At 44.9% G+C, this 14,585-nt stretch overlaps 1 protein-coding gene across 4 annotated transcripts in view; it reads left to right on the top strand.

The window, feature by feature from the left end:
- KDM6A (lysine demethylase 6A) overlaps positions 1–14,585 on the top strand; it is a 547,501-nt gene that overhangs the window by 460,213 nt on the left and 72,703 nt on the right. For all 4 annotated transcript variants that reach the window (XM_033949775.1, XM_033949774.1, XM_033949772.1 and 1 more), the window contains 2 exons: positions 3,315–3,463; positions 4,245–4,359. In XM_033949775.1, coding sequence (XP_033805666.1) covers positions 3,315–3,463; positions 4,245–4,359 — 264 coding nt within the window. The remainder of the gene's footprint in view (positions 1–3,314; positions 3,464–4,244; positions 4,360–14,585) is intronic.

The following is a 14,585-nucleotide window of genomic DNA, read 5'->3' as shown; positions in this document are numbered from 1 at the left end:
TGGCTGTCCACATGTCGTATAATGGAGTCGCCTACGATGATCCCCATCTTCTTTATTCGGGAGTTCCTTGGGGGGCGTAGGTCCACGTCCTTGGAGTAGGGCCAGTCTTCTTCCTCCAATGATACTCTTGAAATTGTTTCCTGTTCTTTGGGTGGGGCGATGTCTTCCTGTGCTCTCACTATTCCTCCTGATGTGCGGTTGTCTCCTACCTCGTCTTCGGTTTCTTCTGTGTTTGCATAGGTGTCTTCTCTCCTCACATCGGTTTCCTGAGTACAGTTTTCCAGCCCTGGGATCTCTACGTGGTGCTGATGAGCTTCCTCTATGAACATTTCTAGTTCCTTGACCTCGTCGTTTGGGCTGTACTCCACTAGAATCTTCTCCTGTGCTCGGATTCTGTCTTCGAGTTCCATCACTGTTCCTTCCAATAGTCTTACCTGACATTTCAAGCTATCCATCTCCATGCATCGATTGCAAATGTATGCCTGGATCCCCGAAGGGAGGTAGTCATACATATTGCAGCCGATACAGAAGACCGGAAAGCTCACCTTCTGACTTCCTTGGGCTTCCATTTCTTGCTTCCCTTGTGTGTGCTTGTGTCCCTTGCCTGCTGCTTCCTTATGTTGCTTGCCTTGCTGTCTCTTTTGTGTGTGCTGTCTCCGCTCTACCTCACCTTGATTGTATGTGTGGGTTTGTTCCCTTGGCGTCTGTCTCTTCCTTACCTTTTGTGTTTGTCGCTTCCTTACCGTTCAGTCCTCCTCGGTGTTCTTGATAGTAGATACTCGTCCCTTGCAAGGCCCTTCGCAAAGGCGCTCTCGCTAAGGCAAGCGCCTTTACCGCTCGCCTTCGCCGCGCGCCGAACGGCTGGGCGCCGTTGGCTCCGCCCCTTTTAAGGGGAGTTTGGGCTCTGACCTCGCCGATGCAGTGGGGGTGGGCGGAGCTAACTCTCTGTCTCCTTCCTGCTCTTGCCTTCTGCCTCCTGCCTCGCTCTGCAAGTCTCCCCTCCTCCTTCTGCCTGCTCCACTGGTTTCACCTGCTGCTGCTGGTGCTCTCCGATCAGCGAGTGCCTCGATCCGTTGGCTCCGCCCCTTTTAAGGGGGAGTTTGGGCTCTGACCTCGCCGACGCGGTGGGGGGTGGGCGGAGCTAACTCTCGCCGCTACCCCTAGCTCTGTCTCCTTCCTGCTCTTGCCTTCTGCCTCCTGCCTCGCTCTGCAAGTCTCCCCTCCTCCTTCTGCCTGCTCCACTGGTTTCAGCTGCTGCTGCTGGTGCTCTCCGATCAGCGAGTGAGGTTTAACGTGGATAAGTGTAAGGTGATGCTTGTCGGTAACAAAAATCTTATACACGAATATAGGATGTCTGGTGTGGTACTCGGAGAGATCCCCCAGGAAAGAGACTTGGGAGTACTGGTGGTCAAGTCGATGAAGCTGTCCATGCAATGTGTGGCAGCTGCGAAAAAGGCAAACAGAATGCTAGGAATAATTAAGAAGGGGATCACAAACAGATTGGAGAAGATTATCATGCTGCTGCCCTTGATTGGAATAGCAACCAATGGAGACTCTTGAATACTGGCATTATGTGATCTTTCCAAGGTACCCCATTAATCATTCTCGCTGCTGGATTTTGCACAACCTGCAATACTATGATTTTATTTTTTGCAATACCTATCATTAAGGAATTGCAAAAAATCCAGTCTGGACAGCACTCTGCTCAGCACCACAATTTGGAAATCTAATCTAGACTTCTCGCTCTTGAGAACAATCTTAATTGAAAGAAAGCTCCTTTAACAACATGCAGGATTTGTGTCTGCATAGAAAGCTACACACACAAAAAAAAAAAAAACCACCTAGCATCTCATGGTGAAAATCACATCTTGTATTTTCCGTTCTCCCAGCTCTAACAGGGATTAATCATTTCCAACAAACATCATTTCAATCTTTTTTTAAATCCAAGACTAATTTATTCTCATGCATCCATGATGTTATCCTCCCCAAGCACTCGATCAGTTTCCTCTCTACATAGTCTATTCCTTCTTTTACTGAAAAAAAGAAGTGAATATCATCCGCATAAATGTGGTAATGAACTACAAGCTCCTGAAAAATCTTCTGTATTGATGCAATATAAATATTGAATAATAGGGCAGATAATGAAGACCCTTGCTGGACTCGCTTCTTCATTCCCATCATGGCAGAAATACTGGTACCACATTTTACCATGAATTTTCGCTATAATAAAAGCAACTGAATCCATTTCAATACTGTACCTCCCACTTCTCCTAACCACAGTTTTTTTTTAACATCAAGTGAGGGTCTACTGTATCAAAGGCAACTTTGTATATCCAGAGATACCAAACAAAAGGTATTACTTGCGTCAATCCCCCGTCTAAGTGCGTCCAGGGTTGATAGCAAAAGAGTTTCTACCCAATGGCAAAAGAGTTTCTACCCAGTGTTAATGGACATTAAGCCAGTCCTTTCTCTCCACAAATATTTCCAATTCCTGTAATATAACATTTTCCATGACTTTCAAAATGACCAAGAGAATCGAGATTGGTCTGTAATTACTCAGGTTTTCCTTGTCCAAATCCTGCCTCTTCAACAGAGAATGTGTGATTAAAGACTATGGGCTCCTTATACTAAGCCTTGGTAAAGGTTTCTACCGTGGGCTATCAAGATAAATGCTCCGTTGCTTATAGGAATTCTATAAGCATCAGAGCATTTATCTCACCAGCCCACAGTAGAAACCTCTACAGTGGCTTTGTAAAAGCCATTGTATGTTGGAACAAGTTTGTATTTAGAGTGTTTAATGTTTGCAAGTTTCCCCAGTACTCCACACTCTTTTGGTCCCTTTTACAAAACTATGATAGCAGCTTTGTAAAAGGGGCCCTTTGTGAATAGAGCAACTCTTTCCTCAGTCGTGTACACTCTTTCCATAAAGATTCATCAGCTGTTGTCAGTGTTGGAAAATTGTTGGAATATGCACTCCTATATTTTATTTTATTTTATTATATATTTTATTTTCTATCTGTTCTACATGAACATTTGAGGCAGGGACATGTCTGCCAGTGCAGGCATATGACAGACTGAAGGTGCTTTGGTGAAATACTAGGAGCTGGACAGAGAGAGAGAGAGAGAGAGGATCTTTAGGAAATGTATGTGTTTGAATATACATCTTGAAGTGATATGTTTACATTGTTATTTTATTAAATTATTTCCAAGAGTTATGGAAGAATAGTCTACTCTGACGACTGAGCCCTCTTAGGTTTTACTGTTAGCACTGTATTGTCCACAGAAATTGTTCACTTTATTCCGTTTTGGTGCAGGTGGAAATTGCAACTTCATGAACTGACCAAGCTACCTGCTTTTGCACGTGTTGTGTCAGCTGGAAATCTTCTAAGCCACGTTGGTTATACAATCCTAGGAATGAACACAGTCCAGTTGTACATGAAGGTTCCAGGTAGCAGAACACCAGGTGAATTTTTCATCTTCAGTACAGCTACTGTAAAGATGGACGATAAATAATTTTAAAGCAAAAGTGACCATGGGCAGACTGGATGGGCCATTTGGCCTTTATCTGCCATCATGTTTCTGGGTGAACATGATTTTAGTCATGCGTTCAGTTTTGAAAGCCAAATAATTCTGTTTATTTTGGTACTAATATGACATTTTATTCTAAATTTTACATGCAAATACGGTGAATCCATTCCTTGGTAAGCTTAGTGAGTGGATACCTGAGAGAGAGAGTGGGCAGTAATTGCATAGATAAATCTACAGTAACTGTGAGTGGCTTAAAGATGAACACAAGTTTCATAATATCTAGCCACATTATTGAAACTTAAAATTCTTTACAGGTTAAGCAAGATTAATATTTTTTGTGTTTTGAATATCTAAGAGTAGTGATTTAAATAAAAATAATTTAAAAGATATGGAATATATATATAATAAAAGTTATGGAATAATTTAAAAGTTTAATAAAAAATTTAAATAAAAATTTAATAAAATAATTTAAAAGTTATGGTATATATATATATATATATATATATATGGTAACTGCCCTGAAGCCCATAGGGATTTAAAGGGCTTCGGGGCTTTTGCCGCACAGCTTTGTAATAGAGGGGGGAAAATTATATGTGATGATATAGATGCGTGGGGCAGTTGTTTTTTTCTTTCAGTTGTCATCTCCAGTCATTTTCAGAACACTAACTACCATTCACTGATTTTAAAGTTGACTGTTCTTTTTTTGTTTGTTTTAGGTCATCAAGAAAGCAACAACTTCTGTTCAGTGAACATCAATATTGGTCCAGGGGACTGTGAATGGTTTGTTGTTCCTGAAAGTTACTGGAGTGTTATGAATGACTTCTGTGAAAAGTATGTGCAAGAAGGACCTTACCACTGTATACCTTACATGACAATTGTTGCATTCAGTGTGCCTAGATCACGGGTGTCAAAGTCCCTACTCGAGGGCCGCAATCCAGTCGGGTTTTCAGGATTTCCCCAATGAATATGCATGAGATCTATTAGCATACAATGAAAGCAGTGCATGCAAATGGATCTCATGCATATTCATTGGGGAAATCCTGAAAACCCAACTGGATTGCGGCCCTTGAGGAGGGACTTTGACACCCCTGGCCTAGATAGTTAGGAATTATTTTATTTTTTTATTTTTTATCACCTTTCTTGGGAGTGCAAGATGGTTATACATGTGCTTAAACAATCAAATAATACAGTAAAATGGTTGACATATCTTAACACTAAAATGAAAATTACTTAATATCTAGAGCCATCTAAAATGATATCAGAACCATGAAATTACTGAGGCAGGAGATTGTCTAAACTTACTTTGAACCTAGCTCTGTTAGATAACCACATTATCCATCAATGAATTCCACAGCTTAATTACTGTATGCGCCGTAGGGGGGGAGAGGTAAAACTCTTTTCAGTTTGTTTTTAAATTGTTTTACTAAAAGTTGAAATAGTAAATAATTGTTCCCTCTTTACCTGTTTCACCTCATCCATAATTTTGTTAATCTTGTATATGTGTTCTCCAAGCTGAGGAGCTCTAATTTATCAGCCTTTTTTTTTTTTTTTTTTTAAAGCTTGCTGTTAAATCTCTTGCCCTTCACACTACCTTTTCTAGGTAGACTGATATTTATATTTTCAGTTTTATTTCCCATTAAGAACATAACATAAGAATAACCATACTGAGACAGACCAAAGGTCCATCAAGGCCAGTATCCTGTTTTCGACAGTGGCCAACTCAGGTTCCAAGTACCTATCAAGATCCCAAGTAGTAAAACAGTTTATTACATTACATTACATTAGTGATTTCTATTCCACCATTGCCTTGCGGTTCAAGGCGGATTGCATCCAAACTAAAACAAAAATTACATTCAAAATTTGAAGGAATAGAATAAGTGATGACATAGAATTTTTTAAGGTAATATATGTTGGGTAAAGAGTTACCAAAGGGAAGTGGAGGTCATTACGAGATAAGAATAGGGTGAAATTATGGGTTTTAGATAACATTTGGTAGATAAAAGAGAGATCTAATAGAGTGTTGGATATTGGGTTGGGATTGGTTGTGCTGGATAGGTTTTATGTGTTTTTTGAAGAGTATGGTTTTAATATTTCTCCTGAAGGCTTTGTAGTCTGTAGTCAAAGATAACAGAGTGGTGATTTGTCTGTTCAGTTTAGCTGCTTTGGAGGCTATTAGATTATCATAAAGTTTTTTTCATTTGACATCTTTGGATGAAGGGTGAGTGAATAGTGAGTTTATATGCTGCTTATCCTAGGAATAAGCAGTGGATTTCCCAATCCATCTTATAATGGCCTATGGACTTTTCTTTTAGGAAACTATCCAAACTTTTTTAAAAACCTGCTAAGCTAACTGATTTCACCATATTTTCCGGCAATGAATTCCAGAGTTTAATTACACGTTGAGTGAAGAAATATTTTCTCCAGTTTGTTTTAAATCTACTACTTAGTAGCTTCATCGCATATCCCCTAGTCCTAGTGTTTTTGGAAAGAGTAAACAAGTGATTCACATCTACCCTTTCCACTCCACTCAGTATTTTATAGACCTCTGTCATATCACCCCTGAGCCATCTATTCTCCAAACTGAAGAGCCCTAGCCACTTTACCCTTTCCTCATAGGGAAGTCGTCCCATTCCTTTTATCATTTTTGTCGCCCTTCTCTGTACCTTTTCTAATTCTGCTATTTGATGTGCAGCCATATCATAGAGCAATACAAGGGCATTATAACATTTTCATCTTTGTTTTCCATTCCTTTCCTGATAGATCCTAACATTCTACTTACTTTCTTAGCTGCTGCCGCCCACTGAATTGAGAGTTTCAACATATCCTTAATGAATGACCCCTAGATCCTTTTCTTGGGCATTGACTCCTAATGTTGAACCCTGTGTATAGTTTGGGTTCCTCTTTCAAACAGGCATCACTTTGCATTTGCTCACATTAAACATTATGTACCCAGTCTCACAAGGTCGTCTTGCAATTTTTCACAATTTCATTGCAGTTTAACAACTGAACAGCTCTGTGTCATCAGTAAATTTAATTATCTCACTAGTATTCCCATCTCTAGAACATTGATAAATGTTAAAAAGGCAGTCCCAGCACTGACCCCTGGGGAACCCCACTATATATCTACCAATTATACCTCTCTCATGAAATTTTTTTTTATATAAAATTTTACACATACATACATATATTAAAAAAGTGTTTTGAGCTAGATGTTTATGGGTGACCTTGCAATACACTTTAGGGTGCTGAACTTGTCACTATTGCTAAAAAGTTCCCATGAACTGACTAGCCATCCCCTGCTATATACCAAACACTTAGATTTTAACAATAGTGGTTAAAGCTACAGCCTCAGCATCCTGATGTTGTGGGTTTAAACCCATGCTGCCCCTTGTGACCCTAGGCAAGTCACTTAAACTCCCCCATTGCCCCAGGTACATTAGATAGATTATGAGCCCACTGTGACAGACAGGGAAAAATGCTTGAGTACCTGAATAAATTCCTGTAAACCATTCTGAGCTCCCCTGGGTGAACGATATAGAAAATTGAATAAATAAGTCTGTCCTCATATGCCTTATGATGAAAACCAACGACCATTTTAGTAGCCTTCCTCTGAACTGATTCTATCCTATTTATATTTTTTTGAAGGTGCGGTCTCAAGTATTGCACTAGCCACTCAAGCAGCAAAAAATAGACAACCAAATCGCCAACCTTCTGATAACGACCCCAGATTACAAAACTTTCAGAAAAGAAATAAAGACTATACTTTTCAAAAAATCCCTGAAAAAGTCCTAACCTCTCAAGCTTCCTTCTTTCATCCCTCTAACCCCCTGAACCCCCAAATCAACTTGCTCTACTCTTCCCCCCCCCCCCCAAAAAAAAAGGACCAGAAATATTTTTGTAAAACACCCTCTTTTAACGCTTTTGTAATCCGCCTTGAACTGCAAGGTGATGGCGGAATAGAAATCCCTAATGTAATGTAATATTCTAAATGAGGTCTCACCAGAGTCTTAGGGGCCATCAATACCTCCTTTTATCCCAGGACAAGCAGGCAGGTATTCTCACTAGTGGGTGATGTCATCCGACAGAGCCCCGATACGGACATCTTGAAAGCATGTCTTGCTTGAAGAAACTTAGAAGTTTCGAGATGCCCGCACCGCGCATGCGCCAGTGCCTTCCCGCCTGATGTACCGGGCGTGTCTCCTCAGTTCTTTTCTTTCCGCGGAGCTGAGAAGTTATCTTCAATCTGCGCTGACTGAATTTCAGTTTTTCTTTGCCTTCTTTGACCCGCGTTTTGGTTTATTTCTTTGAATTCACTTTACTTTACTTTATTTAAAAAAAAAAAAAAAAAAGTTCAAAATTATTTCTTCCGGCGGTTCGGCCGGCCCGGCCTCGTGGCTGCGGCCTACCTCTTTCGACATTGCAGCGTCGATTTTCCGGCCTATGTCACGGCCAATCACCGGTTTTAAAAAGTGCAGCAAGTGCCAGCGTGCGATTTCGTTGACGGACCCGCATCGACGCTGCCTTCAGTGTCTTGGTCCGGACCACGTTCCGAAATCGTGCAGGCCTTGTTCCACGCTCACTGCGCGCTCGTTTAAGCGGCGTTGCTTACTTTGGGAGTCGATGTTCAAGATGGAGACTGCCAAGGATCTGTCTGTTTCTACACCTGCTGAGGTTTCACCGATTCCCTCGAAAACCTGCATCGACGACTTCCGCATCCGGCATCGTGAAGCCAGCATCGTTTACACCAGCTGCGGCTTCCAGTTCCGCTGCGGCGCCTGCCTCTGTCTCTTCGGTTCAGGTACCGCCTTCCACTGTCCCTCCCGTGGTCATCAAGGTGCCCAAAGCTACTAAGCAGAAGCACTTGGCCGCGAAGGAGCGCGAAGACCGTGCAGGAGGACCCCCTTTCGGTGCGGATCCCTCCATATCGGCTTCGCTTCGATCCCTGCTGGAAGCTCAGTTTGTCGAGCTTATGCACACTATGGGACCCCGGCTTATCGCCAACATTCAGGGTGAAGTCCGAGCACCGGTCCCTGAGGGCGGTCCGCCCCCTCCCCCTCCCCCTCGCCGTTCGATCTCGCTGCTCGACGAGGGGGATCGGCGGAGGGCGGCGGATGCCTCCAGGAGGGCTTCCCTTCCTGATATGCCACCTTTAGAGCCCATTACTCCTCCAAGGCAACAGGGCGCTGGGACGGTCCCTGATATTCGGAGTCCTGGGCATACTGCATCGCAGGAAGAGTTCTTCCGCACTCCATACCAGACTTGGGTGGCGCTGCGTGAGTCCGCGTCCTTGCCACCTCTGCGATCCACCGCTTCGAGCCCCATCCATTCCTTAGAGGCTTCGGGGGATCGTGCGATGCACAGAAGTTCTCGCTCCCCATCCCGGCACCGGGAGGGGCATCGTTCTCGTCATTCATCTCGACACTCCTCACGTCATTCGGAAGTGTCCCCACAGAAAAAGATGCAACGTTTGGGATACTCATCGTCCGATGTTTCCCAACCGGAGGGACCAGAGTATGAGGAACCATCTACCTCTTATTCTCCATGCCGGTCTCAGCTCTCCCTAGACCCGGAGGCTTCCACTTCGTCTAGTCCGTCTCGGCGGCCGGCCTTGGCGGACCAATTGTCTTTCTCATCTTTTCTCCGACAGATGGCGGATGACTTAGATGTGACTTTGGATACTGGATCTAAATATTCTAAAGAGTATTTGGATACGATGCATTTGCCTCACCCTCCGGCGGAGACTCTTCGGCTTCCTTTGCATAAATTGCTGGACCAGACTTTCATGCGCTGTTTTGAGACACCGTATTCTATCCCTGCGGTTCCCAGCAAGCTGGATGCTCGATACCGCATTGTTCACCACAAGGGGTTTGAGGGAGCTCAACTTTCTCATCAGTCTCTGCTGGTCGAGTCTTCTCTCAAGCGTTCTCACCCTTCCCAGGTCTACGCTTCTGTGCCTCCGGGCAGGGAGGGAAGAACGATGGACAAGTTTGGTAGACGAGTTTACCAAAATTCGATGATGGCGACTCGAGTGCTCAATTACAATTTCTTCTTCTCTTCTTATTTGGATTTCTTCTTGCCGGTCCTCCGCAAGTTCGTCCCTTTCATCGATGCTGAAGCTCGTTTCCAGTTTGAGGAGGTGGTGGCAACCCTGTCCCAGTTGCGGCTGCAGCTGATGCAATCCTCCTACGATGCCTTCGAGCTCTCGGCACGTGCTGCGGCCTGCTCAGTCGCCATGCGTCGCCTGGCCTGGCTTCGCACTATTGATATGGATCCGAACCTCCAAGACAGATTGGCTAATGTGCCTTGTGCGGGAGCGGATCTATTCGATGAGTCTATCGAGACTGTCACTAAAAAGCTTTCGGACCACGAGAAGTCTTTTCAATCCATTCTGCGTCCTAAGCCTAAGCCTCAACAGTCTCGTCCATCTAGACCGCCTCAAATCTACCAGAGGCGTTACCAACCAAGACAGGCTCCCCTAGCGAGACAGCCTGCGAAGAGGCAGCCTCCACAGAAGTCTCAGCAGAAGCCTCAGATGCCGGCTGCACCCAAGGCCACTCAGCCCTTTTGACTCTCTTCCAGGGAGCATAACCGACGTTCTGTCTTCCCTTGTTTTTCCCATCGGGGGTCGACTCCACCATTTTTATCATCAATGGGAGTCGATCACCTCGGACCTTTGGGTCCTTACCATCGTAAGAGAGGGATACTCTCTTCATTTCCAACGGGTCCCCCCGGACCACCCTCCAAGAGAGTATCCTTCCAACTCGATGCAGACCGCTCTTCTTCTACAGGAGGCGCAGGCTCTGCTTCGGCTTCGAGCCGTCGAGCCGGTGCCAGTAGATCAGCAAAACCGGGGGTTCTACTCCCGGTATTTCTTGGTTCCGAAGAAGACGGGCGATCTGCGTCCCATTTTGGACCTTCGAGCCCTCAACAAGTTTTTGGTCAAGGAGCGGTTCCGCATGCTGACCCTTGCCTCTCTCTACCCCCTACTCGAGCAGAACGATTGGTTATGCTCTCTGGACCTCAAGGAGGCCTACACTCACATCCCGATTCATCCGGCCTCCCGCAAGTTCCTCAGATTTCGGGTGGGACATCTACATCTGCAGTATCGAGTGCTTCCATTTGGCCTTTCCTCTTCGCCCAGAGTCTTCACGAAGTGTCTGGTGGTGGTGGCCGCTGCACTCCGGAACATGGGTCTTCAGGTGTTTCCATACCTCGACGACTGGCTCATCAAGGCCCCGTCGGCCCCAGAGGTCATTTCGGCGACCTTGACCACGATTTGTTTTCTGCAGAGCTGGGGCTTCGAGATCAACTTTCCCAAGTCACATCTTCAGCCCACCCAGACTCTCCCCTTCATCGGGGCGGTCCTGGATACCATCCAACTTCGAGCGTTCCTCCCTCTTCAGCGCATGGATGCTCTCCTTCTACTCTGCCAGTCGGTGTCTTCTCGCCCGTCCATCTCAGCGAGACACATGATGGTCCTCTTGGGTCACATGGCATCCACAGTTCATGTGACGCCTTTTGCCAGACTACATCTCAGAATTCCTCAATGGACCTTGGCATCTCAGTGGACTCAGGTCTCCGACCCATTGTCCCGACACATTGTAGTCACTCCTGCTCTACGGCAGTCTCTTCTTTGGTGGATGACCTCTTCGAATCTATCCAGAGGTTTGCTGTTTCACTCTCCTCCCCACCAGAAGGTTCTCACGACCGATTCATCGAACTATGCATGGGGAGCTCATCTGGATGGTCTTCGCACTCAGGGGTTCTGGACCAGTGCGGAGCGACTCCATCAAATCAATCTTCTGGAGCTCAGAGCCATCTTCAATGCTCTTCAGGCTTTTCAACATCTCCTTCACGACATGGTGGTCCTAATTCGCACCGACAATCAGGTCGCCATGTATTATGTAAACAAGCAAGGAGGCACGGGCTCGGCCTCCCTTTGCCAGGAAGCTCTTCGAGTCTGGGATTGGGCGGTCCGCCACAACACCTTCCTCAGGGCTGTCTACATTCAGGGGAAGGACAATGTCTTGGCAGACAAATTGAGCCGTCTTCTCCAACCTCACGAATGGACGCTCAATTCCAAACCCCTTCATCAGATATTTGCACAATGGGGGACACCTCAGATAGACCTCTTTGCAGCCCCCCACAACTTCAAGCTGCCTCAGTTTTGCTCCAGGATCTACACTCCTCTCCGCCTCGAGGCAGACGCCTTTCTACTGGAGTGGGGGAATCGCTTCCTTTATGCGTTTCCTCCCTTTCCTCTCATTCAGAAGACTCTGGTCAAGTTAAGATCAGACCGTGCCACCATGATCCTGATTGCTCCTCGGTGGCCCAGACAACCTTGGTTCTCCCTTCTACTTCAACTCAGCAGCAGGGAACCAATACTTCTTCCAGTGTTTCCTTCACTGCTTACTCAACATCAAGGTTCACTGCTTCATCCCAACCTGCAGTCTCTCCACCTGACAGCTTGGTTCCTTTCAACATAACCCCTCACCAGTTCTCTCAGGCTGTGAGGGAGGTCTTGGAGGCTTCCAGGAAGCCTGCTACTCGACAATGCTATTCCCAAAAATGGACGAGATTCTCGACCTGGTGTATTTCCAATGCTACAGAACCTCAGAAAGCTTCTCTATCGTCTGTATTGGACTATCTTCTACACCTGTCCCAGTCTGGTCTCAAGTCTACTTCTATACGAGTCCACCTGAGTGCTATTGCGGCTTTCCATCAGCCTCTACAGGGGAAACCTTTGTCTGCTCATCCTATGGTTTCCAAATTTATGAAAGGACTTTTTCATGTCAATCCTCCTATCAAACCTCCTCCTGTGGTTTGGGATCTCAATGTTGTCCTGTCTCATCTTATGAAGCCTCCGTTTGAACCTCTCAAAACGGTTCCTCTTAAGTATCTCACCTGGAAGGTGGTTTTCCTGGTGGCCCTCACGTCAGCTCGCCGAGTCAGTGAGCTTCAGGCCCTAGTGGCAGATCCACCCTTCACTGTATTCCATCATGACAAGGTGGTTCTCCGTACTCATCCAAAATTCTTGCCTAAAGTGGTCTCTGAATTTCACATCAATCAATCCATCGTGCTTCCAGTGTTTTTTCCAAAGCCTCATTCTCATCCTGGAGAATCTGCTTTGCACACTCTGGACTGTAAACGTGCTCTGGCTTTCTACTTGGATCGCACAAAGCCACACAGAACTGCACCTCAACTTTTCGTCTCCTTTGATCCAAGCAAGTTGGGACGACCTGTATCGAAGCGCACCATCTCTAACTGGATGGCGGCTTGTATCTCTTCCTGCTATGCCCAGGCTGGATTATCCCTTCCCTGTAAGGTCACAGCCCACAAGGTCAGAGCAATGGCAGCCTCTGTAGCCTTCCTCAGATCGACACCGATTGAGGAGATTTGTAAGGCTGCCACTTGGTCCTCGGTTCATACCTTCACCTCTCATTATTGTCTGGATACTTTCTCCAGACGGGATGGACAGTTTGGCCAAACTGTATTACAAAATTTGTTTTCTTAAGTTGCCAACTCTCCCACCATCCCATTGGGGTTAGCTTGGAGGTCACCCACTAGTGAGAATACCTGCCTGCTTGTCCTGGGATAAAGCAATGTTACTTACCGTAACAGTTGTTATCCAGGGACAGCAGGCAGCTATTCTCACGTCCCACCCACCTCCCCTGGGTTGGCTTCTCAGGCTAGCTACCTGAACTGAGGAGACACGCCCGGTACATCGGGCGGGAAGGCACTGGCGCATGCGCGGTGCGGGCATCTCGAAACTTCTAAGTTTCTTCAAGCAAGACATGCTTTCAAGATGTCCGTATCGGGGCTCTGTCGGATGACATCACCCACTAGTGAGAATAGCTGCCTGCTGTCCCTGGATAACAACTGTTACGGTAAGTAACATTGCTTTTCCTACTGACCATACCTTTCCCAATGCACTGTAGCATCCTTCTAGCTTTCACCATTGCCTTTTCAACCTGGTTGGCCACCTTAAGATCATCGCTTAATATCACACCCAAGTCCCGCTCCTCTTTCGTGCACAAAAGTTCATCTCCTCCTAAACTATACTGTTTGGGCTTTTGCAGCCCAAATGCATAATAACTTTGCATTTCTTAACATTAAATTTTAGCTGCCAAATTTCAGACCATTCTTCAAGCTTTGCTAGATCCTTTCTCATGTTGTTCACACCATCAGAGTTGTGTACTCTTGTAGATTTTTATATCATCCAAAAAGAAGCATATCTTACCCAATAGCCTTCAGCAATATCGCTAACAAAAACATTAAAAAGAACAGGCCCAAGAACCGAACCTTGAGGCATACCACTGGTAACAGCCCTTTCCTCAGTTTGTTACTAATTTGCTGTTTTTACTTTGTTTTTAGCCTTGTTATTGCCATTTTATGTCATACCCTTGTAATATATTGTAAACCGCCAAGAAGTTTGATTTGGTGGTATAACAAATTTTTAATAAACTTGGATTTAGATCAGGGGACCTCTAACCAGTCTAGTTTTCAGGATATCCATAATGAATAAGCATGAGATATATTTGCCTCCATTGTCTCTATTTTATGCAAATATATCTCAAACATATTTATTAGTCAACCTAACCACTGCTATTTGGGATTAATTACAGACTATAGCTTCAAATTTTCCACTGCAAAACATTACAAAAGCTATTTTGCAAATTCAGATTTTAATTATAACATTATTAGTATCTCTTCAATTCTCACCAATTTTATTTTAAACATACAGTTTATATCACATTACATACCCCCCAATGAGCCTAATCCCAAACAAAACACATTCAATGCAAATCATACATTACAACACTGTACAACATAGAAGCAAATGTTGACCACTTATCAAATTCAGTCTTGAACTGTGTTATCTGTCCAATCTCTCGTTGTTACACAGGTGAACAGTTTATATGCTTCTAATTGCCTTCCATCAGATCTTTTTTGCTGAATCACAATACCACTCTTCACACTCCTTTGCTTTCTTATTTCAGTAAGCAAACAGCCCAGTGGCGTCCTCAGGAGCTGCAGTTGAATAAGGTTCAAATTTT

Source organism: Geotrypetes seraphini, chromosome 6 (assembly GCF_902459505.1).
Source record: "Geotrypetes seraphini chromosome 6, aGeoSer1.1, whole genome shotgun sequence".
NCBI lineage: Eukaryota > Metazoa > Chordata > Amphibia > Gymnophiona > Dermophiidae > Geotrypetes > Geotrypetes seraphini.
The sequence above is the reverse complement of the archived record's forward strand: the minus strand, read 5'-3'. Positions and strand labels throughout refer to the sequence as shown.